The 26,098-nt window shown below is 47.9% G+C and overlaps 1 protein-coding gene across 6 annotated transcripts in view; it reads left to right on the top strand.

The window, feature by feature from the left end:
- The window catches only part of Slc37a3 (solute carrier family 37 member 3), a 43,324-nt gene extending 17,528 nt beyond the window's left edge, over nt 1-25,796 (top strand). For all 6 annotated transcript variants that reach the window (XM_050148071.1, XM_050148066.1, XM_050148067.1 and 3 more), the window contains 12 exons: nt 1,155-1,247; nt 2,686-2,769; nt 5,515-5,660; nt 8,150-8,246; nt 10,747-10,831; nt 11,565-11,743; nt 13,648-13,789; nt 15,078-15,179; nt 15,790-15,837; nt 16,660-16,811; nt 23,225-23,290; nt 24,352-25,796. In XM_050148071.1, coding sequence (XP_050004028.1) covers nt 1,155-1,247; nt 2,686-2,769; nt 5,515-5,660; nt 8,150-8,246; nt 10,747-10,831; nt 11,565-11,743; nt 13,648-13,789; nt 15,078-15,179; nt 15,790-15,837; nt 16,660-16,811; nt 23,225-23,290; nt 24,352-24,444 — 1,287 coding nt within the window. In that variant the 3' untranslated portion in view covers nt 24,445-25,796. The remainder of the gene's footprint in view (nt 1-1,154; nt 1,248-2,685; nt 2,770-5,514; nt 5,661-8,149; nt 8,247-10,746; nt 10,832-11,564; nt 11,744-13,647; nt 13,790-15,077; nt 15,180-15,789; nt 15,838-16,659; nt 16,812-23,224; nt 23,291-24,351) is intronic.
- Nucleotides 25,797-26,098: the final 302 nt, after the last annotated feature.

Below are 26,098 nucleotides of genomic sequence, written 5' to 3'. Positions count from 1 at the left end.
CAGGCAGCTCACAGTCACTGGGAATTTCATTTCCAGGGGCTCCGATGCCTCTGGTGTCTGGGGCACCTGCACTTACGTGCAAGCATGTGCATGCCCCACCCCACAGTAAGACAGAGATAAAAATAAATATTTAACTTTTTAAAATTACATTTATTTATTTATTTTATGTGTATATCGTGGGCATCTGCATGCCACAGCAGTATGTAGAGGACAGGATGGCGTCCGGAGTCCACTTTCTCCTTCCACTATTGGGTCAGCTCAGGTGGTCTGGATTATACCTGTGATCTGCCTTGCTGACTCCAAAAATAAATCTTAAAAAACAATACCGCCAACAATAAAGTTTCTCTCTAGTTTTCTGAAGTGCGCATTCAAACCTCTGCTGTAACCCTCAAGCCGTAGAGCTGTGTCCTGCCCCAAACGCTCTGCCTTCATTTGGGGTCAGGTCTTCCTGCAGTCCCAGCTCTAGGCAGCGGCTGATCTGGGAACTGTTTTTGTTTTATTTTTTTATTAATTAAAAAAAATTTATGTGTATGAGTGTTATGCTTGCATGTGTGCACGTGTGTGCCTGTTTCCAGCTGAGGCCAGAATAGGGCGTCAGGTTCTCGGGAACTGGATTTTTGGGTGGTTGTGTGCCACCATGTGGGTGCTGGGAATGGAACCTGCTCTTAACCTCTGAACAATTTCTCCAGCCCCAGGGAGTCTTTTTTAAAGTATATAAAGCATGGCTTTCCTGGATGGAGGTGCATGCGGTTTTTAATTCCTGCATATTTAATTCAGCCAGAACTTATTTCTTCTAAATGCTTGTGTTTGCACACACAACCTAGTCTTATTACTGAAATGACTGGGTCACCGGCGTCTCGGCGGTTTGACTGGAGAGAAAGGGTTAACTAAGGAGCATCCTCAGTGCGCTAGAAGTAGCAGTGGGTCCTTGTCAGAGCTGGACTTCGCAAGTGGTAGCTTTTCACACGGCTCTGATGGTGTGTGCCCCTTTCCACGTGTGCACACGTGTGACTGTTTCCTTGCCAGAGGTCACTCGCTGTTCTCACTCCCAGGCTTGTGTGGGATGTGTGGGGTGGAGGTGGACGTGGGTGGCTGGGAAGGGTGCGGCACTAGGATCACACAGAGTGACTTGTCCTGGTCCTGTGTTTCTGCAGGTCTGGAGCAGCAACCACTTGTTCCCCAGCACAGAGGAAGCCACTCTTTTCCTTGGAACACTAGATACTGTTTTTTTGTTCTCCTATGCTGTGGTAAGTTTTAAAATTTTGAAGGTTTTTGCTTTTGTCTGTTTGTTTTTGTTTTTTTAAATAACTACTTAAATTTTTGTTTTGTTTTGTTTTTTAAGACAGCCCTGACTGTGTAGCCCTGGCTGTCCTGGAAGTCACTCTCCACAGAGTGGCTTTGAACTCACAGAGATCTGCCTGCCTCTGCTTCCTGAGTGCTGAGATTAAACACGTGTGCCACCACTGACTGGCCGAAAATTTATTTTTTTTAATGTGTCTTTATTCATGTATATGAACATTTTGCCTGCATGTATGTCTGTACACTACATATATGCTTGATGTCTGTAGAGGCGAAACAGGGCATCAGATTCCCTGAAACCAGGCGGACAGACAGTTTTGATCCACTATGTGAGTTCTGGGAGTGAAACCCTGGAAGAGCAACCAGTGCTCCTAACCACCGAGCCATCTTTCTAGCCCCAAATTGGTTCTTTCTGTTGATCTGCCTTTCCTTTTGTGGCCTCCAGGCATGGTGCTTTCTGGAGCAGTACGGAACCAGTTGGTCCCCTCATCTGAAAGAGAGCTGAGGGTTTTTCACTGCCCTCTTCCTCACAGATCCACAAGACCTCCTGTGGCCTTTGTAGAGCAGAGTCTAATGCTGTGCTTCCAGTGTGCAGGGATGAGCTCTCGTTGTCATGTTTTGTCCTCTGAGCATTCTGTGTTATTAAGGCAGTCGGTTTATCAGAATTAGTTGGTCCTGTGTCCATTTATGTTTAAAGTCAAGACAGTGACTCCAAGGTGTGTTGCTCTTAAGGTATTTAGTTCCTGCTGGGCCCTGGGAGGAAAGGGAAGCAGCCACTTGTGCCTTTCGTTGGCCATCTCCCTCCTAGCCTTCCCATCCTCCTTGCTTTGTGATGCCCTGAAATCAGAGGAACATGCATCTGGGTGCAGCATAACTTCTCTCCTGTGCCTTACAAGATCCCAGCCAGTCTGTGCATGTGTGGGAACACTTCTGTTTTGTTTGTTTTTGTTTTTTGAGACAGGGTTTCTCTGTACCTTGGGAGCCTGTCCTGGAACTCGCTCTGTAGATCAGGCTGGCCTCGAACTCACAGAGCTCTGCCTGCCTCTGCCTCCTGAGTGCTGGGATTGAAAGCATATGCCACTACCACCCAGCGTGGGGACACGCTTTAACCCCAAGTGCATGCATATGGTTCGGAGAATTCTGCAGGAAGCCTCAGGACCGCTGTTTAATCTAGTTCATTCAGAAAATAGAACATGCCTGGGGGCTTTTTCTGTCGTCTTCTGCAGATGTTTGCTGAGGTTCTGACATCCATAGACAGTTAGGGTAGAGATGTGAGTGAGGTTGGACTTTTCCAGTTACCTTTCTTTCGTTTGCCCTGTTTGTAACATGTGCTTCTAGTTTAGACTGTTACTATGTAGAGCCATCAGTGAAATGCTTTCTCTTTAGGGCCTCTTCATCAGTGGCGTCATTGGGGACCGGCTGAATTTGCGATGGGTGCTGTCTTTTGGCATGTGCTCTTCTGCATTTGTGGTAAGTTGAAAGAGTTTTTTTTTTTTTTTTTTTTTTTTCGAGACAGGGTTTCTCTGTGGTTTTGGAGCCTGTCCTGGAACTAGCTCTTGTAGACCAGGCTGGTCTCGAACTCACAGAGATCCACCTGCCTCTGCCTCCCAAGTGCCGGGATTAAAGGCGTGCGCCACCACCGCCCAGCTAAGTTGAAAGATTCTTATGGGGATAGTGGTTATTACTGGGCTGTCCAGATGGCTTACAGGTTAGAAGAGCTTGCTGTGCAAATCAGATGACCTGAGTTCAATCCTCTGATCCCACAGTGGATGGAGAGGCACGCCGAAAAGTTGCCCTCTGACCTCCACGAGTGCACTCTGGCATGTGTGTACCCCAACTCATACTTGCATATCATAAACATAAGCATGAATAGTGAATAAAAACACACAGCTACTGCTATTTTGATCAGATGGTCTAGATCATGGCTAACCCTTTCCTCTGCATCTAGCCTTCATGCCGTCTGTCATCCTGTGTGTCTTTCCACAGCAAGAACCCTGGCGTCCTTCCTTGATTCCCATTCTCTGAATAAACAGCACGGTGGTGGGGCTCTCTGGAGCCTGGTCTCAGGTTGCCTGACAGTCACGCTTGCTTGCCTGCCCTGACTGTTGATTCCCTGGCCACTGTTTGCTACCCAATGCTTTTTTTCTCCATCTTCTTGCCTCGGGTGGCCCTGTCATGGCCAGGTGACGCCCCTGTCTCTGCTCCTCTCTCTGAGGTCCTGCTCTGGCAGGAATCACTCATGGCTTCTTCTGGGCTCTTCATTGCATTTTTCCCTCTTCACCTGTGCTTAGATTGCAGTCTTGCTTCCAGAGTAAGGCCCCCAGACCCTAGCCGGGGACAGCTCAGCTTGCCCCCTCTTTCTCCAGTTTCCCCTTCCTCATTTGCCAAGGGGATGTGCAGATCCCTTTCTCGCACAGTTCAGCAAGGGTCGTGTGTGTGTGTGTGTGTGTGTGTGTGTGTGTGTGTGTGTGTGTACAAATGGCACCTGATAGTGAGGTGCTGTGCAGGGCAGCATCTGAATCAGTCATCTTGCTGGCTGCCAGTCAGTATGGGTTCTTATTGATTTGAATCAACTCCTAGACTTTAGTCAGATTCTGATTTATTTTAGTCTTTCAATGTCTGCCATTTGCATACTGAAAAAATACTTTTTCTTAAAGTTTTAGATATCAAAACATCGTTTTATAAGCCAATGAGCTGCACTTATATACTTAGTTTTTTAATATTTAAGAACGTTCAGATGTATATATAAACCCTGTAGGTTGTAGTCTAGTTTCCACAAACTATCGTGATCGGATGACTGCCTCTCCCTCTTCCCACAGCTGCTGGCAACCTTTGACCATTTTCCTGTCCTTGTGGTTTTGCTTACTCTAGACTTAAAACTGAGATCTATAGTATTCTACTTACCCACACCAAGTCCTCTCAGAATAGACTTGAACTGCAAATAAAATGTCCCTTTGAGCAGAATGCCTGCGCATGATGGAAACTGTTGAATAATTCAGCAGATGATAGGCAGGGCTCGCTTACGTGACTGAACTTAGTAACTGCCTAGCCACAGCTGGCTCACCTGGGACAGTCCCGCAGCCACAGCTGGCTCACCTGGGACAGTCCCGCAGCCACAGCTGGCTCACCTGGGACAGTCCCGCAGCCACAGCTGGCTCACCTGGGACAGTCCCGCAGCCACAGCTGGCTCACCTGGGACAGTCCCGCAGCCACAGCTGGCTCACCTGGGACAGTCCCGCAGCCACAGCTGGCTCACCTGGGACAGTCCCGCAGCCACAGCTGGCTCACCTGGGACAGTCCCGCAGCCACAGCTGGCTCACCTGGGACAGTCCCGCAGCCACAGCTGGCTCACCTGGGACAGTCCCGCAGGCACAGCTGGCTCACCTGGGACAGTCCCGCAGCCACAGCTGGCTCCCCTGGGACAGTCCCGCAGGCACAGCTGGCTCACCTGGGACAGTCCCGCAGCCACAGCTGGCTCACCTGGGACAGTCCCGCAGCCACAGCTGGCTCACCTGGGACAGTCCCGCAGGCACAGCTGGCTCACCTGGGACAGTCCCGCAGCCACAGCTGGCTCACCTGGGACAGTCCCGCAGCCATAGCGGGCTTACCTGGGACAGTCCCAAAGATCAGCACCTGATTCTGTTCTGACCCAGCGTGCACACCTGGGTTCGTGTTGTGCTTCAGTCCTCTGGAGATTGCTGTCCGAGAGGGGATGCGGGAATAGATGGAAAACAAGGCCTCTGCTTCTAGAGTGGAGGGTACAAGTTGAAGGTAGTGTGTGTATGTTTCTGTGTGTGTTTGTGTGTGTGTGTTCACGTGTGTGTGCTCGCGCGCGTGTGCTTATGCAGGTGCTTGCATACAGAAGCCAGTGGAGAACATTGTGGGTTTTGCTCTCTCATTCTCTACCTTACTTTCTTGAGGCAGGGTCTCTCACTGAACTGGGTGGGAGCTTCGCTGCCGTCTAGTGAGCCCCAGCTCACTGTTTGCATCCCACACAGCACTGGGTTGCCAGGGCACATAAGACCACACTCAAGCTTTGACAAGGGTGCTAGGATTTGAACTTGGGTCTTCATGCTTTCGTAGCAAGCATGCTTACCCACTGAGCCGTTTCCCCACGCCACGGCTGTAGTTTCTGTGTCTCCTGGAAAGCGGTTGGGTATATTGAAAGTGCCCGTGTGCTGCTACATTGTCCTCTTCTCTTTCCTTTTCTCGAAGGAGTTTGTCTTCGGCACCCTGACGGAATGGCTGCGCTTCTACAACAAGTGGCTCTACTGCGGCCTGTGGATTGTGAACGGCCTGCTGCAGTCCACTGGCTGGCCCTGTGTGGTGGCTGTGATGGGCAACTGGTTCGGGAAAGCTGGGTACGCTGCTTCCTTCTCTGATTGGATCACTGAGTCTGGTCAGACTCTGCTAACTCGGGGCTGCAGAGCATCCTCATCCTCTCTGTTTTGGAGAGAGAAGGTCCATGAGAGTGACGGTCTGTAGACACCCAGGGAGGCACATGCCTGCGGCCGCACCTCCCAGTTCTTTCTTCTTAGCCTCTCTGTCACTGTTCCACCGAACGCCATCCATTGTGCGTGTTTGTTTGAGTTTAGCTCCCTTTGCCACATTTTGAGACTGTGGTTTCCTTATCATTGCATTAACAATAAGGAAACAGCCATGAAAGTCAGGGACATAGCCCAGTTATAGAGCATTGTGTAGCCTATAGAAGATGCCGAGTACAGAAGAAAAGGTACCTGTGTGATGGGCCTAAGGCCACCGAAAGGGGGAGTGCTCTAATTCAGATGTTGCCGTGATTTGGGGCTTACAGCATCCCTTACCCCTCCCTTCACGTTAGAGTATGTTTGTTGGACTTGGTATGTGTGGTGCAGACTGCAGAAGGAAGGGAGGTGCCTGCTGATGAATCCTCCATGTCTACCCAAAGAAGGCTGAGTGCATAGGAGGGAAATAAGTCAAGTGAACCAGACTTGCTGTGTGGTTTACCATTGTGGATGAGGTTCCTGTTTCAGAAGCATTAATGACTTGGAATTTAGTCATTGTCCCTGGACAGTGTGTGTGTGTTGTCAAGGCATGCTCACCTCCTGTCCGCTTTCTTTGTGTGTTTGCTCTTACACATAGGAAACTGAATATGCAGTGCCTTCCACTGTGGTGTGCAGCGTACCCTCTGGCTGGTGCTTCTCAGCTGCCACCTTCCCCAGTTTCGTAACGGGAGCTCCCTTGGTCATTAACATTTACCTATAAACTGTGCTGTGAGGATAAGTACCGTTCAAAAGCACTCTGGTATTTCAGTGCCTAATGCCTTCCATTTCGCTCTGACTTTAGGTTAGCAAGATTGCATTGGAAAGGTGTTTACTTTTTATATTTTGGGTTTTTATTTGTTTGTTTTCAAGAAGAGATGAAGCCGGGCAGTGGTGGCGCACGCCTTTCATCCTAGCACTCAGGAGGCAGAGGCAGGTGGATCTCTGTGAGTTCGAGGTCAACCTGATCTACAGAGTGAGTTCCAAGATAGGTTCCAAAGCTATAGAGAAACCCTGTCTCAAAAAAAAAAAAGAAAAAAGAAAAAAAATATATATGAATGAAAAGAATTTTTGGTGGAGTTAGAGATTGCACAGGACTTCATGAATACTAGGCAAGTACTCTACTATAGAGTGTTATTCTTCAGCCCTTTTTTCTCTTTATTTTTTCGAGCTAGAGTCTCACTAGTTGCCCTGACTAGTATAGACCAAGCTGGCTCAGACTCAGAGATCCATCTGCTTTGCCTCCCATGTGTGTGCTCCCACACTCGGCTTAAAATTTCTGGTCTCTGTGTAACCCCGACCGACCTCAAACCCGCAGAGATCTACTTCTCTGCCTCCTGAGCGCTGTGACTACAGGCGTGCACCACCATGCCTGGCAAGAAGGCTTTGTGCTTTCCGGACCACAGTGTGTGATGTTACTGATAGAAGGAAGCTAACTTGGTTTGCAGGGGCCTTGGACTGTGTAATGAACTCTAACCGCTCAAGTTGCAGCCCAGTGTGGAAGTCTTTCAAGAATGTAATGCAAGAAGAGGAAAGATGATAAAAGTATGAGCATTGAGTAAAAAGTGGGGGTGTTGCCTTGGCAGCCCCGCTGCCCATGGTCCATCATGGGTGTGGAGGGGCCTCTGAAGGGGCGGAGTCTTACTGTAGAACCTAGGCTGGTTTTGAACTTGTAATCCTCTTGCTCTGGTCTCTAGGGTGCCTTCAGATAGTGAAGCTGCTGTGACGAGGAGCCAGGCCAGTGTTGCTTTAGACTCTGACTCCTTGGAAACCTTAGCAGTAATCCACAAAGTCCACTGATCTAGGAGAACTGAAAAGAATCAGTTTTCATAGGCCAGATTCTTCTCATACGCCGAGGTCCTGGCTTGCTTACTTTCCCCTTCCATGACCCCTTGATGGGTTTTAGTATTTTTATAGTATTGGAGCTTTTCATCTTTTTTTGTTTTTCCTTGAGGCAGTGTCTTGCCGTGTGACATGGGTGCCTGGAACCTGCTGTTGTCCTACCCTAGCCTTCCAAATGCAGAAGGGTTAGAAGCTCAAGCCACCATCCCTGGCTTCTTTTCTTTAGTTCTTTCTGCACAAGGAATTCAAGATTTCACTATTGCTCTGCGAGTGCTCCAACTCTAAGGTCAACATTTAGCATCTAAATGAAAATCTAGCATCAGGAAATCTCAGAAGAATCTGGTTTTATCATTCTGGCATATTTTTCAAAGGTTTAAATAGAATGTTAATTCTTTGTAATGTACATCTTTACTGTTTGAGCCATTTTTATTTTGACACACACACAGAATCCCTCTGACACATTGCCTTTGGTCTTTCCTTGTTCTCCTTAGCCGAGGCGTTGTCTTTGGTCTCTGGAGTGCCTGTGCTTCAGTGGGCAATATTTTGGGAGCGTGCCTGGCTTCATCTGTTCTGCAGTATGGTTATGAGGTGGGTATTTCTTTCACCATTTGTGTGTTTACACTTGCTCTTGCTATTTAAGCCAGGGTGACCTCTCCTGAGGGCTGTGATTATAGCTGTGCACCACCACGCCTGGCAAGAAGGGGCCACGGTGTGTGCTGTTATTGAGAAGGAAGCTGACTTGGTTTGCAGGGGCCTTGGGTTGTGTGGTGAACACTAACGCTCAGGGGTCCATCGTGGGTGTGGAGGGGCCTCTGAGGGGACCTTCTGTCTCCAGGGTACACAGCCAACAAAGTCCATCCAGATGGGAGGTAGTCTTTTGGGTGGGCATGTTCAGTCTGCTGAACGTTTGGCAGAGTCTGAATGGGGTGGGGTAGTGGATCCCCAGCTGGCTCAAATCAAAGTAAGCCCGTGCTTGTAGAAAGAGGAGTAAAGACAGATCCCGTTCTCTGACCTCTGAGTCAGATGCTCCTTTGGGAGCATCGTCATGGGATGCTGCCAGCTGTTTGGATCGTTTTAACTGCTTTGAGTTCCTGAGGAGTCATGGTCAAGAAGCTTTAGGCATCCATCCCAGATAGGCCTAGGAGCCGGAGTGATGCTCGGGGTGAAACACCTGGAAAATGGTCCCTAGAGCCACAGAGCAGGAGGCTGAGTGTGCTGGCTGCTACAGTGCTGTGTGTGTGGAGAGCTGGGCAGTCCGTGCTCTGCCTGCAAAGTGTCTATGTGTGAATGAGGAATAAGAAGGATGTAGATTGTCTGAAAGTCATAAAAGTACATTTTGAGTTTTTTTTTTAACCAGTTAATTTTTATTAAAAAACAAGTAAAAGAATAAGGGAACAACAGAAAGACTATACTGTGTGTTTACCAGCTTGGTAAAATGCAGGCCAGTGACCTGTGGTAATCTTGAGGTTGTGAAGCAATGGGCATGGCAGTTGTTGGCAATGTCTGTCAGATTACAGCTGCTCTGACCAAGCTGTTCCACCTCCGGGAAGTAGCGGCACCAGCAAATGTGCTTACACTCGTACAGTCAGTGTTATCTGCGGTTATCTCAGCACAGTTTGTAATAGCAAAGACTGATGTTAAAAGTCAGCCGATAGAGAGGTAGTTAAGCTCCAGCGAACCTGTTGGAGGATGCGATGTAGCTGCGACTCCGGACCAGGAACTCTGAATTGAAGGCGATCCAGACACTGGGAAGATCTCAGACAACAAGCAGGCCAGGCAGTGTGCCCTGAGATGCCAGTTTGGAGAAAGGCGGGCTGGAGGTGCTTGTATTAGCTTGTATGTTTCTCAATGGTCCCTGCAGAACAAAAATTACACAGCAGTGCTTATATGTTTGGATAATTGAGAGTTGGATGGGTTGGGAAGGGATCGGGCAGAAAGGATTAAGGGCTCACCTCTTAATGCTTATTTTCTTGAATGGATTGCCCGGTTAGAAACCTAAGTGATTAAAAGGAAATTGCTCTCTGAGAGAGAGCTGTTCTGGTCCAGGTAGAAGCCCATCATCTATCATAGTCACCTTTTTTTCCTAGACGGTTTCCCATCTCTCACACTTGGCTTGTACTAATTGTTCAAGTGTGAATTTCACTCACCCCCGTGCTGCTCCTGAATCTGGCTTCTGGAAACGCGACTTTGATTTTGGCGTTCCTTGTTTAAAAATTCTGCCTCATTGTCTGTATCGATAAGGCAGCTCATACAGCCTGGCCACTGAGTCTTTCAGGTTCCTCTCCACCTCCCGTGGCAGTTTTCTTCCCATGGTCCCAGGCAGAAGTCCTCCCCTAAGGCACGTGGGGAGCACCCATCCCATCCCCAGGCTGCCAGCGCCTCTGCTGCTGTGCCCAGGAGGATAATTTCCCACCATGCCCTTCAACGTCATTGAGCTGCTTCAGCCTCCTTTCAGCTCTTCTTCCTTTTGAATCCTGTAGGTTTCTGCTAGGGCTAGGTCTCGTTTATTTAGCTGCATGCTACCTGTTCAGACTGTAGGGTATTGCTTAATCCCCACAGCTGGGTGACATGTCTTCAAGGGCAGATACCGTGTCTCTGTAGGAGTTTGAATGACAAAAAAAAAATGAGATTTTTGAGGGGGCTAATCCTGACTTTTTTTAAAAAATATATATTTATTATATATACAATATTCTGTCTGTGTGTATGCCTGCAGGTCAGAAGAGGGCACTAGACCTCATTACAGATGGTTGTGAACCACCATGTGGTTGCTGGGAATTGAACTCAGGACCTTTGGAAGAGCAGGCAGTGCTCTTAACCTCTGAGCCATCTCTCCAGCCCTAATCCTGACTTTTCAATCGTAATAGTGCCACTTGGTATCCAGGGGACCCTAATGATCCTCTGTCAGCCTCTCCATGTCCTTGGGAAAATGCAGTGGGGACTCACATGTCAGGACACTTGGCGCAGTGCCTAGCCAGGAAGCCCTGGGTCCTGAAGTCCTCCCAACCTCCCCTCGTGTGCCTGTAATGAACACGGCTATGAGGACCACCTCTGAGTAGGACTCACCTCAGCCGTCTCTCCTCTCCTCCAGTACGCCTTTCTGGTGACCGCGTCTGTGCAGTTTGCTGGCGGGATTGTCATCTTCTTTGGACTACTAGTGTCACCAGAAGAAATTGGTGAGAAGCCATCTCTTTCATTCAAAATACCTTACTGTTGTAAGCCAAGGAGGTCCAAGGACAGGAACTGGGATTCTCGGAGGAAAGCTGCACGTTCCTCTCAGGGCACTTAGGAGCGGTTTTGCCCTGTGCATCCCGTCCAGTTACAGCCAGTCTGTTACCACTGCATGTGTTTGAGGGGAGTGAGGCTCACATTTGAGTGCAGAAAGGTCCGAACATTTGTAGACGGTTTGTGTAATTGAAATACTGGCTAAGAATGTCACATTTTGAGACTGGATTCTTTTCCTTTAGAAAGATGATTCAGTTTGATGTTTTTTGTTTTTTGAAACAGGGTTTCTCTGTGTAACTGCCCTAGTTGTCCTGGAACTAGCTCTTGTAGACCAGGCTGGTCTCGAACTCACAGAGACCTGCCTGTCTCTGCCTCTCGGAGTGCTGGGATTAAAGGCGTGCGCCACCACTGCCCAGCCAGTTTGATAATGTTTTATGGTTAAATATGGAGTGTGTACAAGTGAAGCCATAGGAACAGGGGTGTGCAGCTCTTCTGATCTTTGAGCCAACAGACTCTGGAGCCTTCACTGGTTTTAATTTCCTTGGTGTCTGAACCCTAGTTAGGTCTTCAACATGAGGAGAATAAGAACAGCCTCAGCCCCCAAGTGGTGATGAGTGTGAAGCCTCACATGTGGTCAGGCACATGGTGGTGCTCTGTAAATGGCCGCTGTTTTTGCTGTCCTAGGTCTTCCAAGTATTGAGGCAGAAGAAAACCCTGAAGAAGATTCACACAGGCCTCTCATTAACTGTGCTGAAAATGAAGATGAGTACGAGCCCAATTATTCAGTCCAAGAGGATGGGGCTGTCACCCAGGTGACGGCGATAAGCTTTCACCAGGCTTGCTGCCTTCCTGGAGTCATACCGGTACGGGCTCGCCTGGCTTCTCCCTGGCCAGGGGTCGGGCTGATACGTTTTGTTTTGAGATGATCGTGTGTGTCGCATCCCTCAGCTTCCCCGATAGCCTTGAAAACCCAGAGACTAACTATTTGCAGCTTGGGGGAACTGAAAAATCTTAGTGTGGTCACTCGGCTCTGTAGCACATAGAAGCTACAGACGGATGTGGCCAGATGTAGCCCACAAATCGCTGCCCTGACCTAGCTTGTAAACTACTGAGGCAAAAATAACAAGGTTTTAAATATGTGTTTTGAGCTTGTGGCATCTACACGGACCTAGAGGGGTTCTGAATGGTTCACTCTCTGCCTTGTTTGTGACTTCTGGTCATTCCAGGGAGCAGGCTGTTGCCCTGTCCAGGGCAGAATACTTAGTATTTCCTAGTAACACATTCCAGTGTTTCCACAACCTTTGCAGGAAAACCTCTGTGTGAGCCAGACCCCTTCTGCTGCAGTCTGTCTGTCTTGATGTTTTGGGTGCTCTACCTTTGGAGTACAAGTTAAGAGGTTGTATTTCCATCTTGCCCGCTAACTTCCTGTGAGACCTGGTTAAGTCACTCAGTTCCCCTTCCTGTGTGTGTGTGTGTGGGGGTGATGACACCCATCTTGCCTGGGTCAGTTGACAAAGCACCTGTTTTTGTCACCTTGCTTTCAGGATGCTTATGCATTGTCCCCGCCCCCACTTGAGTCCATCTGTAGGCCATCCTCTGCCTCTGCCTTCCTCTCGGCTCTCTTCTGCCTCGTGCCTCCCTACTAAAAACAAAACAAAACAAAACAAAAAAAAACCCTTCCAGCAGGTAGTCAAGTGTCAGATATAAGTGTAACCCCCTAACACCCTGAAATACTTGACTCCAGGGACAGTGGCTAGCGTTAGGAAGATTCTGGTTCTTGTGGCCCGTCCTTAGGAAGATCTTGTCTTTCAGTTATTAAAACATTTTGATGGTGTTTGCTTGGTTTTGCTGTGACAAAGCAAGAAGCTCCTTTGCTGGTTCCTTTGTACTTCCTAAGCCATTGTTCTCCAGCTCGGGAGGTGGAAAGGAAGTCTGGTTAACCCGGGCCTTTGTCTTTGTAGCAGCCTGTGGGCAGTGAGCTCTGCTGGTTGGGATTTGGCTCTCTACGGGTGGCTGCTGCCCTGCTAGAAGCTCTTTTAGAACAAGTGGCACCTGGGGAATAGCTGGCGCTCAGGGGCAGGAGTGTACTAGCCAGACACTCTTTGAAGTCAGCCCTCTGCCTCCGCCTTCCCTTTGATGCTAATAGTCAGGGTTTCCTGGTAATAATGTGTTGGACGCAGGAGTCTCAGCCATCACCCACTTAAGGTCGCTCTCCTTCAAAAGAGAGCCAGGAGGCCAGTCAAGACCACATCCCTTCCTTTCTGGCCCACCAAAGATGCTTTCCTTTGTGGGATGTAGGGCTTTTTGGGAGCTCTAATATGAAAATGGTCCTCAGGTGGCTCTCTTTGTGAGTGTGACTGGGCCGCTTTGCTCTCCGTAATGTCCAGCATTAACTGTGTAGGAAGAGAACCAAGGAAGTCTGGCTGCCTGCAGTGTGAGCTGAGATCTTAGCTAGGCTGATCCGTCCGTGGCTGATGCAGGTTGGCAGCGCGGATACCATGGACCTTTTGTCTGAATAAAGAAACATGGGTACAGTGTGTACTGCTGTCTGGGTTGCAAACACTGGCTTGCCTTTACCAGAGGAACGATAGGAGAAGACACTGGAGATAGCTAAGAAAATGCTGTGTGCGTTTTTTTGTTTTGTTTTGTTTTGTTTTGTTTTTTTAAGCCAATGAGAGTCAAGAGAAGAGAACGGGGCTGCCAGGTAAAGTCAGGGAAGTCACGCTGTGCCATTTGCTGCTCATTGATAGCTGTGTTTTTCTTGCAGTACTCACTGGCCTATGCCTGCCTGAAACTGGTGAATTACTCCTTCTTCTTCTGGCTGCCCTTTTATCTGAGCAACAACTTCGGGTGGAAGGAAGCCGAAGCTGACAAGCTGTCCATTTGGTACGACGTTGGAGGCATTGTAGGTACGCACGTGCGCATCTCCTTCCGCATAGGCAAGAGCCTTGCTTCATTTGAAGTTTTACTGCTTGCTCCACAGCCGTCTCTCCCAACCCACCCGACCAGTAAACATGCAGACTTGTGTGAGAACAAAAGTCCATAGAGAGGAGAGGCAGCCCGAGACGGCTGTGATTCATAGGCTGTCTTTTCTTAGTCTTTGGTTGATGGATTAGTCCTTTTGTCTTGGGACCGCTCGGGAATCCCTTTAAACGCAGCCCCTTTGTATGCTTTCAGGGGTGGCTTGGCTTTGAAGCTGATTTTGTGAGAGCTTCAAGGTGGAGTGGGAATATGTTCCCTTCGGCTTCCTCCCACTGTCCTCCTGTCTCTGGCTAAGGAAGCAAACACAGCACCTTTCAGGGTAGATTGTCAGATATCAGAGGGAGGAAGAGCAGGGATTTTCTTTTCCTTTCTTGTGTATGTCTGTGTTCGCAATTGCCTTGCTGTATATGGAGGATTTGTTTTATTTTCCAGGCTAGGGATTGGACCCTGGACTTCGTACATGCTAGCAAATAAATAACCCTAGTTCCGCAACAGATTTTACAAGTGTCTTTGTGGTGTAGGCGGAAATGCAGAAAGGAAATAATAAACTGTTAAATAAGGCCAACGGATTGCACACTGGGGCCCCACCTTAACATCTCTTTCTCTGTGATGTTTACATACAGAGATACATTGAGACCAAGCTACCCTGAGCGCATGAACGGCACAGGAGGCCCTTAGGTGGCACACTGGCCTCATATCTGAATTCGGCCATTGGTAGCCTTAGGTCCAGAGCCAAAGGTGATATAGACAGCCTGAGACCTGCCATATTCTGTGTCCTCCAAAATTAAAGGTACCTCGGTGCAGAAGGGAAGCTGCAGCTTAGAGGTTCTGTTGACAGCTTGTGAGGCGTCTTCCTTAAACTTGGTGTTGTTGAGGCTAAGCCCACACCAGGCAGCCCGAGCTGCTTTCTGGTTTATGGTCTTCCTGCTCCAGCCTCCTGGGTGCTGGCAGTAAGGTTCACTTGGTTAGTTCATCATGCTTTAAGTTAGAGTGAAGAAAATCCAGGGATCGCTCACTCATTATTTGGTGGGGAAAATAGTATATATGGATAATAATGGTTCTGAAGGTTTTCTTTTTTCTTACTTTGATGCTTGATTTGTGGTGTCCTGTCCATGGGCCATCACTGCGGGGAGGGGACACTTGAGAGAGGAGCGTGCCTCAGAGAGCCGTGCCCAGCCACTGCTTTCTACCCACGTGTGCTCTTTGTGCTTGAAGGTGGGACTCTGCAAGGCTTCATCTCCGATGTGCTGCAGATGAGAGCGCCTGTGCTAGCCCTCAGCCTGTTCCTGGCGGTGGGCTCCCTTGTTGGGTATAGTCGTGAGTATCCCTTTGCAGTGGCCTTGATCCACTTGCTCAGAGTCAGTGGTCAGCCGTGGGGAGAGCCGTGATTAGCTCTCAGTGCCTGGGAACTGTCCATCACATGGTTTTATTTGTGTGGGAAGGAAACGGGCATCTCTCCTGCTTTGGGGGTCTGTTTAAAAGCTTGCTTGGGAGTGTATTGCTTTGTTTGCGGGGTGGCTCCAGAGGGACAGCATTAGAGCCAATAAAACCATAAAAGGGGGCAAGGTTTCAAAAGTGGGGAAGATGGTAATTAGTAGGCTGTGTGTGTGTGTGTGTGTGTGTGTGCGTGTGTGTGTGCGCGCGCGTGTGTGTGTGCGCGCGCGTGTGTGTGTGTGTGCGCACGCGCGTGTGTGTGCGTGTGTGTGTGTGTGTGTGCGCGCGCGCGCGTGTTCTAAAGACGGTAGAGTCTTCTCTGGCTTTTAGACATCTCATTAGCTTGAGCAGCAGCCAGAGGCAGACAGGACAAAAGCTGGAAGGGGTGGTGAGAGTCGGCTGTCTTTGTTGTCTCCAGAGGGATTGTGAGGTGTCAGGGATGCCGCTGCTGTGCCTGCACAAGTCACCATGCCGTGTGTGTCTTCTCTCACAGGCTCTCCAAACAATAAGTCCATCAATGCACTTCTGATGACCATCACAGGTACGGCCGACACTCTGTTTTCTCACTGCTCCTCTGGGGGTCAGAGAGTGCTGTCTCCCACAGAGGGACTGATACTAAAATAGCACGCAAGTGAGAGGGAGATCGATGCCTCCTTTGCTAGGTTCTCCCCTCTGCTTGTGACTGACCCCCTCAACCCCTGTGATAGAAACTGTCCCCGTGGAGGGGTCCTAAACATTTAGATTGCCGCCCCAGGCCTGGATTTGACTTCAGAAAGTGACTTAGGAAGGTAGCACATTGGAAGTCCAGGACAGCAAGCTTTTTCTCTGCCGAACTGGGTTGGTACTTCCCTGAGCACTAGGTAAAATTCTGGGTACAAGTAAGGAACATGTGATATATATATACACACACACACACACACATATTTAATATATATATATATTAAAGTTAATTTTTAATTCAGCATGATGTGTGACTGATTCCAGTAAGATGGCCCAGTTTACAAGCTCCACGCTGCACCCGCCTGTGGGTTGGCTTTCTGAGCACAGTGGCAGTTAGGGTCCCTGAACCTCTGGAACAGCACTGTTTGTCCCTCTCTTGCCAGTGTGGTGTTGCCTTGGGTGGATCGAACGATATAGAAGGTGTTCCGCTATTTTGTTCTTACCTGTAGGTGCTGTACAGACACTAGTGTGTCACATCCTTCGGGAAGGGATTTTAGAAGAGTAGATATCAGTTAGTGTGAAAATACTGTCTGGGAGCACTTCCTTTATTTTCTGTTTCTCCCCAACATTTTGATGTTTTGTCTTATCTGACTAGAATTATGGATCGTATTTTAACGCAAATCTGTTCTCGTTATGGCTTCAGGGTTTTTTATTGGCGGACCGTCCAATATGATTAGCTCGGCTATTTCTGCGGACCTGGGTCGCCAGGAACTGATCCAAGGGAGCAGCGAGGCTCTGGCGACCGTCACGGGAATCGTTGACGGAACTGGGAGCATTGGTGCTGCTGTGGGCCAGGTGAGAACAGCATGTGCTTGCCGGCTCCCACGGTAGGTGGCGCTCTTGTGCTGCGAGCCGCCGTACAGCAAGCCCTAGGTTTTCAGCCTCTGAGAGGTGGGACCTGATATGGGAGGCATCTCATATGACCATAGATTGCGTCACAGCCACCTCTGAGTGTAGTCTGTGTTCTCCATGCCCAGACATCTGTGACTGGTCCCAGAGGGTGACTTAGGTATCCCTATCCCGTAATCATCTGGGATGCGGAACACTGGAAGTCTGTGGACCTGCTGAGATGGAACCTGTTGATCCGTGGATGCCCCTGTGGATGCCGAGAGGCTAAGATGGTCCTACTGTAGTAGTCACAGTGACTTGAAGTTTGCTTGTTTCCCTGACTAGTGGGTGAATTGCTGCTAGCTGATGCTTTGGGTCAGTGAGAGACCAAGCAGTGAGGAACAGTGGACTATCCTGATGGTACACAGCCATGGAGTGGATGTATATCAGCATCTGCTCGCTGCACTAATGCAGGCTCCCTGAGGGCAGCATCATGGTTTGGTTCCCCTGTAGCCTTTCCTGGCACACAGGAGACACACTGCTTCCAAAGCACTGCACAGTAAATGGTTAACACACTTAGGATATTTGAGTGTATGATCAGGGGAAAAAATTAACAAGGGCAGGAGAAATACTTCTTCATGCTCTGGGACAGAAATCAAACAGGGCCACTGTCACCCATTCAGAAGGCTTCATGTCTAAAGGGACTGTGAATAAGCATTTTATTTTATACACCTACATATTTACATGTTTGTAAGTCTGTATGTGGATGTAAGTCTGTATGTAGATGGAAGTTTCTGTCCTGCTCAGTTCTGCAGCCATTCAGTCCCAAATAAGCACACAGAGGCCTATATTAATTATAAACTGTTTGGCCTATTGCTCAGACTTATTACTGACTACCTCGTACAGCTTAACCCATAGTTCTTGTCTATGTTTAGCATATGGCTTGGTACCTTTTCTCAGGAAGGCATTCTCATCTTGTTTCCTCTGCTTCTGGATGACGATTGCATCTCTGCCTTTCCTCTTCCAAGAAATCTTCTAGTCTGGTTGCCCCACCTATACTTCCTGCCTGGCCAACCAGTGTTTTATTAAACCAATATGAGTGACAAATCTTTACAGTGTATAAGAATGTTACCCCATAGCAGGGGCGTACATGCTGTGTGGCACATGTGTGGGTTCTGGAGCTTGAACTCGGGTGACAAGGGTCTTTACCCTCTGAGGCATCTTTCTGGTCCCATCACATTGAGTATTGTATTTTATTCATTCATTCTTTTTTTTTTTTTTTTTTTTTTTTGAGAGAATGTTTTTCTGTAGCTTTAGAGCCGGTCCTGGAACTCACTCTGTAGATCGATCAGGCTGGCCTCAAACTCATGGAGATCCACCTGTCTCTGCTTCCTGAGTGCTGGAATTAAAGGTGTGGACCACCACTGCCCAACTAAACTGAGTATTTTAAATTGTTTCTCACTAATGCTCTCTAAGTGAATTAGGTGGGTAGTTGTAATTGACATTACAGACATTTTACTTTGAATTTTCTTTTTTCCTTTTTTTTTTTTTTGCTTTTTCGAGACAGGGTTTCTCTGTAGTTTTGGAGCCTGTCCTGGAACTAGCTCTTGTAGACCAGGCTGGTCTCGAACTCACGGAGATCCGCCTGCCTCTTCCTCCCGAGTGCTGGGATTAAAGGCTTGCGCTCTTTTTTCCTTTTTGAGGAGAGTTTCTCAGATGACCTTGAGTTTGCTGTAAGGACGTGAGTTTCTGATCCACCTCTCAAGGACTGGGATAATGGACCCATGCTCCCACGCCTGACTTCTTGGAGTTTTATCCCTATATGTCTCACACATCAGTGTTCCGATCCTGATGGTGATCGCGTCACCCTCAGACTGACCCCCACAATCAGGCCAGGATTCAGGGTCCTTAGTTTTCCTGGTGTCCCTGGCTGTTCTGGAACCCAGAGATTCGCCTGCCTCTGCCTCCGAGTGCCAGTGTTAAAGGTGTGGGCCACCATGCCTGGCCTCTTGGGGATTGTTGAATGACTTGCCATTGCCTCACCAACTCTGAAGGCTAAAACTCCACAGCCTGGCCCTCAGCTATTCCCGGGGCTGCGTCAAGTGATGGTGTTGCCTCTACCTTCCCCTGTCTTTTCAAGGATTTGTTATTTTTCCGTTCTGGTTGCCATAGCAGCTGGTTCATGCCTCCAGGAGAACACTCATTATCCATGATGTTCAACTGCCAGCCTGGGTGTCTGTGCTCTGTCTGTACTAGAGTCTGCATTCCTTGAAAACCAGCTTGTTCCAAGGTGAGCACGATGGTGCACACCTGTGATCCCCAGCCTCAGAAGCAGCGGGATTGCTTTAATGTCAACCTGGGCTGTGTAGTGACAACCAGGTCATCAAGGCATGGCAGCATCCTGTCTCTATAAAACTAAAATTAAAAGTGAACTGTTTCATCCACCTTTGTATTTCTAAAACTTAGTATGTTGTTTATGTGTGTATGTGTGTATGCATGCCTGTGCTGTGTCACACCTGTGGAGGTCGGAGGACAGTTTGTGGAAGTTGATTCCTTGCTTTTGGGATTGGGTTCTGGAGAGAAAACTCAGGTTGCAAGTGTCTTTACCCACTAGGCCATTTCACTAGCCCCCTTAGTGCATTCTGGACACACATTTGGGGGTATGACCCAGCTGCATTGTCTACTAAGGAGAAATGAGAATAAATGTCTACATTGAAAGTTAAACATTTTAGGCACTGAATGTAGAAACAGCACAAATGTCCAGCAGCAGATACATGCATAGATAGGATGCAACAGTATCCATGCACTGGATAGGATGCGACAGTATCCATGCACTGGATAGGATGCGGCAGTAGCCATGCACTGGATAGGGTGCGGCAGTAGCCATGCACTGGATAGGGTGCGGCAGTAGCCATGCACTGGATAGGGTGCGGCAGTAGCCATGCACTGGATAGGATGCGACAGTAGCCATGCACTGGATAGGATGTGGCAGTAGCCATGCACTGGAGTGTTGTCCCCTAGTCCTGACTACATGCGCAGTGGTGCGTGTTCGTGCGCACGCAGACATGCAATGAGTATGTTTTTTTTTTTAACAATTGAAAGAAAGATAAATCTTTTTTTTTTTTTTTTTTTTTTTTTGAGGTTAGTTACAGTTACTGTTTGGAAGCTCTGATGGGGTGGGACTTGTACCTTTGTGGGTTGGCGAGTTTGCTCTCCAGGCTGGCCAGGAACTCAGTCTTCCTGCTCCATTCTCTCGGGGGCTGCCATTCCAGGTGCACCACTGCACCCAGCTGGACTTGAGCCTTTTCTCTTTATCAGGACCTAGGCTACGTCGCTCAATCACCCTGCTTTAGCTTTTCCCAGCACATAGTTCAGTAATACTGTGGTTAGTGTGGGTTACATCATCTGTGTGGTCAGGTGATTTTCAACACTAGTGTCAAGACGTTCCTCAAGGGAAAGTGGACTCTTCAGCAGTGGTATGGGACAAACTAGATATCCACGTGAAAGGGGTGTTAACTGAATCTTGTTTTATACTCTCCAACAGTGAATTCAAAGTGGATCAAAGATCTTACTCTAAAAGCTAAAATTTTGAAATTCTTAGAAGAAAACCTAGGAGCCAATTTTGATGAAAAATCCATAAAAATGGCTACTATAACACACAGGCAGAGTCTCAATAGCCTTAGTAGGAAAATGCAAACCAGAACCACACTGAGGCCTAGCTTCATTCCTAGTGAAGATGGCTGTCATTAAGAAGCAGGAAATAGGACCAGCCTGGTCTACAAGAGCTAGTTCCAGGACAGTCACCAAAGCTACAAATACTGTCTCCAAAAACAAAAATAAAAAATGTGGTATGTACATTCAGTGTAATTCTGTTCATCTGTGAAAAAGAATGAAATGCTGATGTGTGTTACTATATGATTGAACCCTGAAAATTTGCTAAGTGAGTGACTAATCATACAGGAAAAAAAACCCAAATTATTTCCATGAAATATCTACAGTAGGCAAATTCACAGCTTCAGAAAGTAAATAGAAGTTATTAAGGCAGGTATGGTGGTCCATGCATGTAATCTCAGCACTTGGAAGACAGACAAGAGGATTGCCACAAATTCAAGGCTGTCCTAGACTATATAGTGCTATCAAGATCAGCCTAGGCTACAGAGTGGCTTTGGGGAGAAGAAAACAACAAACTAGAACCTGCCTGTGGCTGGGTGTGGGTGCTGTGGCTTACAGAGCTCTTGTTCTCGGTGAAGATTTGGGAAGGAAATGCTGTGTGGTTGCACATCATCGGTACTGTGATTGATGCTGCTGACCTCTGTGTTTAAAAATGCTTACCACTGGGGACTGGAGAGATGGCCCAGGGTGAAGGATACCTGCTGTGCAGTCAAGAGAACCCATTAGGATCCCAGCCTTGAGGTAACCCCAACTCTGAGAGAGAGCCATCAACAGGAGGATTGCTGGGACTTGGTGGCTTCCAGCCCAGCTGAGAAAACATGATCCCTACAGCCAGGGAAACCTTAGAGGAATAGACAGTGTGAGGGAGGACACCCAATGCCTTTTTCAGCTTTTACCCTTAGGCACAAGCTCACGCACCTGCACATATATGCACACACACATACACACACTCTTTAAAAAAAAATAAAATGGCAAATTTTATGTTAGTTATTCCTGTAGTAAGAAGGTGGGGGGTAGCCGGGTTAAGTGCTCTTAGCTTCTTTTCAGTAGTTGAAAGTAAAGAGAAAAGCCAGGTGTGGTGGCATGATACCTTTAATCCCAGCACCTGGGAGGAGAGGCAAGTGGATCTGTTTGAGTTCGAGGACAGCCTGGTCTACAAAGTGAGGACAGCCAGGTTACACAAAGAAACCCTTTTTCAAGAAACCAAAAATAAAAAAAATAAAAAACAAAAAAATCCCAAACAAAAAAGAAAAGAGTTCCATTGTGGAACAGATCGTGTGGTGCGAAGGGAGAGGGCATTTGAGGCTGCCCTCACTGGGATCAGCTTCCGGCTGCTCAGGCCTACACAGTAAGGCTGAGTGCCTCAGAAATACTTAAAAGGGGAGCAGCATGGGGCGACAGCTTGCTCTGAAAGCATCGGTCTAGGGCCTGGGAGATGAGGAGGGAGCTGGAGGCACAACAGATACTGTTCTTCCTCCTGGAGCAAAGGGAGTAGAGCAAACCTGCCCCAAGCAGGAGTATAGCTTCTGCAGTTTTGCATAGAATGAGCCAGTAAAATGCAAATGGAGCCAGGGTGGTGGACCATGGACCAAGCCTGTAGCCATTACCAGCCTTCAGACTGGCAGCGTGTTGTGGTGAGACCCTATCTCACTATGGGAGTATATATGTGGAAGATTTTGTAACGACAGATGTTACTGAACCCCCAGCTCCTGATTTTCCAGAGTAGTCCTGACTAATCTCCTTTTAAACTACGTTGTCTCGTTTATATTATTTGTGTATTATCGGGGGTCAGCCTTGGCAAAAATACCCTTTCCATAGTGGAGGTGTGGGAATTTAGAAATACATTTAGAAATATAGTAAAGAATATGAAGATGCAAACAAAAATAATAAAACGCCGGAACATTTAGGATAGTATAGGGAGGGAATTTCTCAGTGAGTACTGAAAATTCTCCTGCCCGTGTTTAATTTCCTTCTGGTTAATATACCCCTGACCCAGAGTAGGTAAAAAGGAAAAGAAAAGACAACACACAAGTTGAAGGTCACGGCTACTTTCACCTTGAATTCCCCAGACTCACGCCCCACACCAAACACTCGGTAGCAAACCGCTCCCTGGGTGGAATGCCAAGTAGCCAACTACTTCCCTATTCCAGGAGCAGGAGGTCTGGCAACTAGCCACACCTGTTGAGGAAGAAAGTCTCGGGAGAGCTGAACTCTGATTTACAACTAGGTGGGGCCTTTGTTAGCACAATAACCTTGAATGAACTAGAAACAAGTCCTAGACTCTTTGGCCTCTCCGGCGGCCTCCACGGTGTTTGAGTGCTTTGCACCTTGTGAGGTCTGCTGCCTGTACAGGTCAGAAGAGGGTGTGGGTTCCCTGAGCTGGAGTAACAGGTGGTTATGATTAAGAGCAGCTAGGGCTTTTAACCACTGGACAGTCTGTCTCTGCAAGCCTGACCTCCGTTCTCTTGAGGAAGAGTCTCAGTAGCCCAGGCTGGTCTCTAAGCGGTTAGTGGTAAAGGATGACCTTGAATTTTTGAACCCTCCCCCCTTCCAGGACTGGATCACAGGCTCGCTTGGCCAGGTTCAGTTCTGTGTTTAAGTGGTGGTGTGAAGGCTAGCTAAACATCTTATCAATAGAGCCTTGTCCCCAGCCCTCACTTTGTTAATTTATACAGAGTTAGATCATATTTTCCTTTTCTTCTTTTTAGTATCTGGTGTCTCTGATCCAGGACAACCTTGGATGGATGTGGGTTTTCTACTTTTTCATTCTCATGGTAAGCGTGTGCTTTTTTTTTTTTTAACCATTTTTCCTATTTTTTTTTAATTTATTTATTCTGTATACCATATTCTGTCTTTGTGTATGCCTGCAGGCCAGAAGAGGGCACCAGACCCCATTACAGATGGTTGTGAGCCACCATGTGGTTGCTGGGAATTGAACTCAGGACCTTTGGAAGAGCAGGCAATGCTCTTAACCTCTGAGCCATCTCTTCAGCCCCCCATTTTTCCTATTTAACTTATTTAACTTAGACCATTTGACTTCATCACTACTTGAAACCAACAAAATTGCCAATTGCTTGTAAAGACGTTAGTGTGAAAAGTAACATTTGATTGGGCTGAAAAGACTCATTTCTTTTCTCAAGGAGCCAAAGGGCCCCCAGTTTGCCTGTCCCAAAGGGAAACTATGGGAAACTATCGAGTGTGTGTGGCCAGTTACAATTCCCGAGAAGCAAAGGCTTCCTCATAATCACCAGGCATCAATCAGTGTGCTCCTCTGGGCTGGGGACTGGGCTGCTAAGCAGGCCTTGAGAACTCGGAAGCAAAGCAACAGTGTTACTTTTGTGGTGAAGCTCTCATGAACACTGTCTGTAGGGCAGTTGTTCCTCTGGGATGTTGTGCTTTATGAGAAGACTCAAAGGCCCTGCTTTTAAAATGCTTTCTGTTGAAAAGGCGTGTGAAGTATTCTGTCATTTTGCTGATGGGACAGTGCTCATGACTGGTGAACTTGAGCTCATCTGTGTGCGGCTCCTCCTTGAAACCAGGCATCCTAACTGGCCACCATCTCTAGCTCCAGGCAGCTGTGTCTAGCCTGTTCCAAGGATGGCCAGGGTAGGTTAACGTGAACTAGTTATGTTAACGGGGCTCTTCTCTAGCTTCTGATGACTCAGATTCGGTCACACATACAACTAATTTTCCAAAGTTGTTCTCTAATTCACTGAAGACAGTTTTCTTCCCGTGAAGTTAGAATGTTTGCTTGAACCCATTGCTAATGTTCGAATCATGATGCTCCAACAGAAGTAAGTTGTGTCTTCATTTTAAAACCTTTTTCTCTTCACAGACAAGTTGTACAATTCTGTTTATTTCACCGTTAATAGTGAGGGAAGTGTTCTCTCTTGTGCAAAGAAGACAAGCTCATACCCTGAGTGAATGATGGGTGCCCCCGAGAGAGAATGGACTCATGGGCCTGTGGGTCCCAGTTCAGGTGTGTGGAGTCGTCAAGGAGCCGGTGGAAGCTCAGCTTGTCAGGCTTCACGCAACACTGCCAACCGCCCCAGACGCTGTCGAGTAAGGGCCGGATTATTTTTGTACACTACAGCATTTATTGGTGATTTTTTTTTTTAAATTATATCGGTGAACGTACTGAAAGGAGAAGGAGCTGCCAACATCCCTGTTGGGCTTGTCGGTTTATCTCATTAACCTGACGTGTTGTTTGGTCCTGGACCCGTGTTCTTTAGTCTTAATTCAGAGCTAAGTGAACAGGAGGCAGAGATGGGCAAGTCTGTATTGACGAGAAGACTGCTGTGTGGTCCTCTGAAAGCAAGGTGCAGAGAGTGGATCACCATGAAGGCTTTGGAGCAGAACTCAGGCCGGACGAAGCTCCGGCCCCGCCTTGGACAGAGCAATGATTGCACTGTGTTTGTGGCTGGGTCACTCTGTGGCCTCTGGAAGTCCTCGTCCTCTCCAGAATGGTTGTCAGCTTGTTCTCCAACTTCACTCACGTCCGACTGACTCCTAGGAGGAGTCTTCCGTTCATGAACTATAAATTATCTCAGACATTCCAGTGTGGGGCTTTCAACCTCAGACTTAGAGTCTGGGAATGTTAGGGCCCTCCGAGAAGTCATGCTATGTAGCCTTATTCTTGAAAATCTGGGTTCCTGGAGTTACCTCAGAAGACTAGAGTTAGAGACAAGACAACGGCTCTTTGTTGCAAAGTGTGAAGTGTGTGTATTGAATCATGGTAGTTCATTGTTAGGGCCTGAGGCCTGTCCTTTTTAGAAGATGGTAGAGTGTATCTCTTTGAGACTGAATTCTTTTTTTTTTTCTTCCTCTCTCTCTCTCTCAAAGACAGGGTTTCTCTGTAGCTTTTGGAGCCTGTCCTGGAGCTAGCTCTTGTAGACCAGGCTGGCCTCGAACTCACAGAGATCCTCCTGACTCTGTCTCCGTGTGCTGGGATTAAAGGCTTGCGCCACCGCCGCCTGGTGAGACTGAATTCTATATGAATCAATACTTTAAGGTCATTCTGTACGTACATTTTAAATTATGTTGCAGACTAGGAGGAAAATGTGCAATTTTGAGGGAAACCTAATTCACATTGGGTTAGGGACTAATTCTTCCACCTCTTGTTTTATGCTCCAAATATGTGTCGACGAACTTGTTATTTAATCTGCAGACTTCTGGTCACTTTACTGTTGAGTCACTGACGTAAAGGGAAAACACAAAGTATAGGAAGGGAGGGGAATGGAACAACTTTTGTAATAAACGCCCAGCTGTTTGGTTATTTAATCTCTGTTCAAGCTCTGCGCTGTCTCTCGTTTTCTTTGCCCTGGCCCTGGGATGGAGCTTGCCTCGCACATGCCCAGTGTGCATCTCTTTGATGCACTGCTCTCCCAACCCAACTCTACATTTATGTACAAGGATGCCAGCACTGCTTGTCGCTGGCCAGCAGACACTTAGCCCACAGCCCCGCCTTAGGTACTGGGAGACAGCAATGCTGGAGGTGCTGGGAAAACCTGCCCCCCCCCCCCACGCCTGCAGCAGATTGCTCCTGGGTGAGCCCTCTTGTTATCACTGACCTCTTGTTGACG

The sequence above is a fragment of the Alexandromys fortis genome, unplaced genomic scaffold, assembly GCF_014885135.2.
Source record: "Alexandromys fortis isolate MF-2015 unplaced genomic scaffold, M_Fortis_MF-2015_v1.1 scaffold_57, whole genome shotgun sequence".
In the NCBI taxonomy this organism is placed as follows: Eukaryota; Metazoa; Chordata; class Mammalia; order Rodentia; family Cricetidae; genus Alexandromys; species Alexandromys fortis.
The sequence above is the reverse complement of the archived record's forward strand: the minus strand, read 5'-3'. Positions and strand labels throughout refer to the sequence as shown.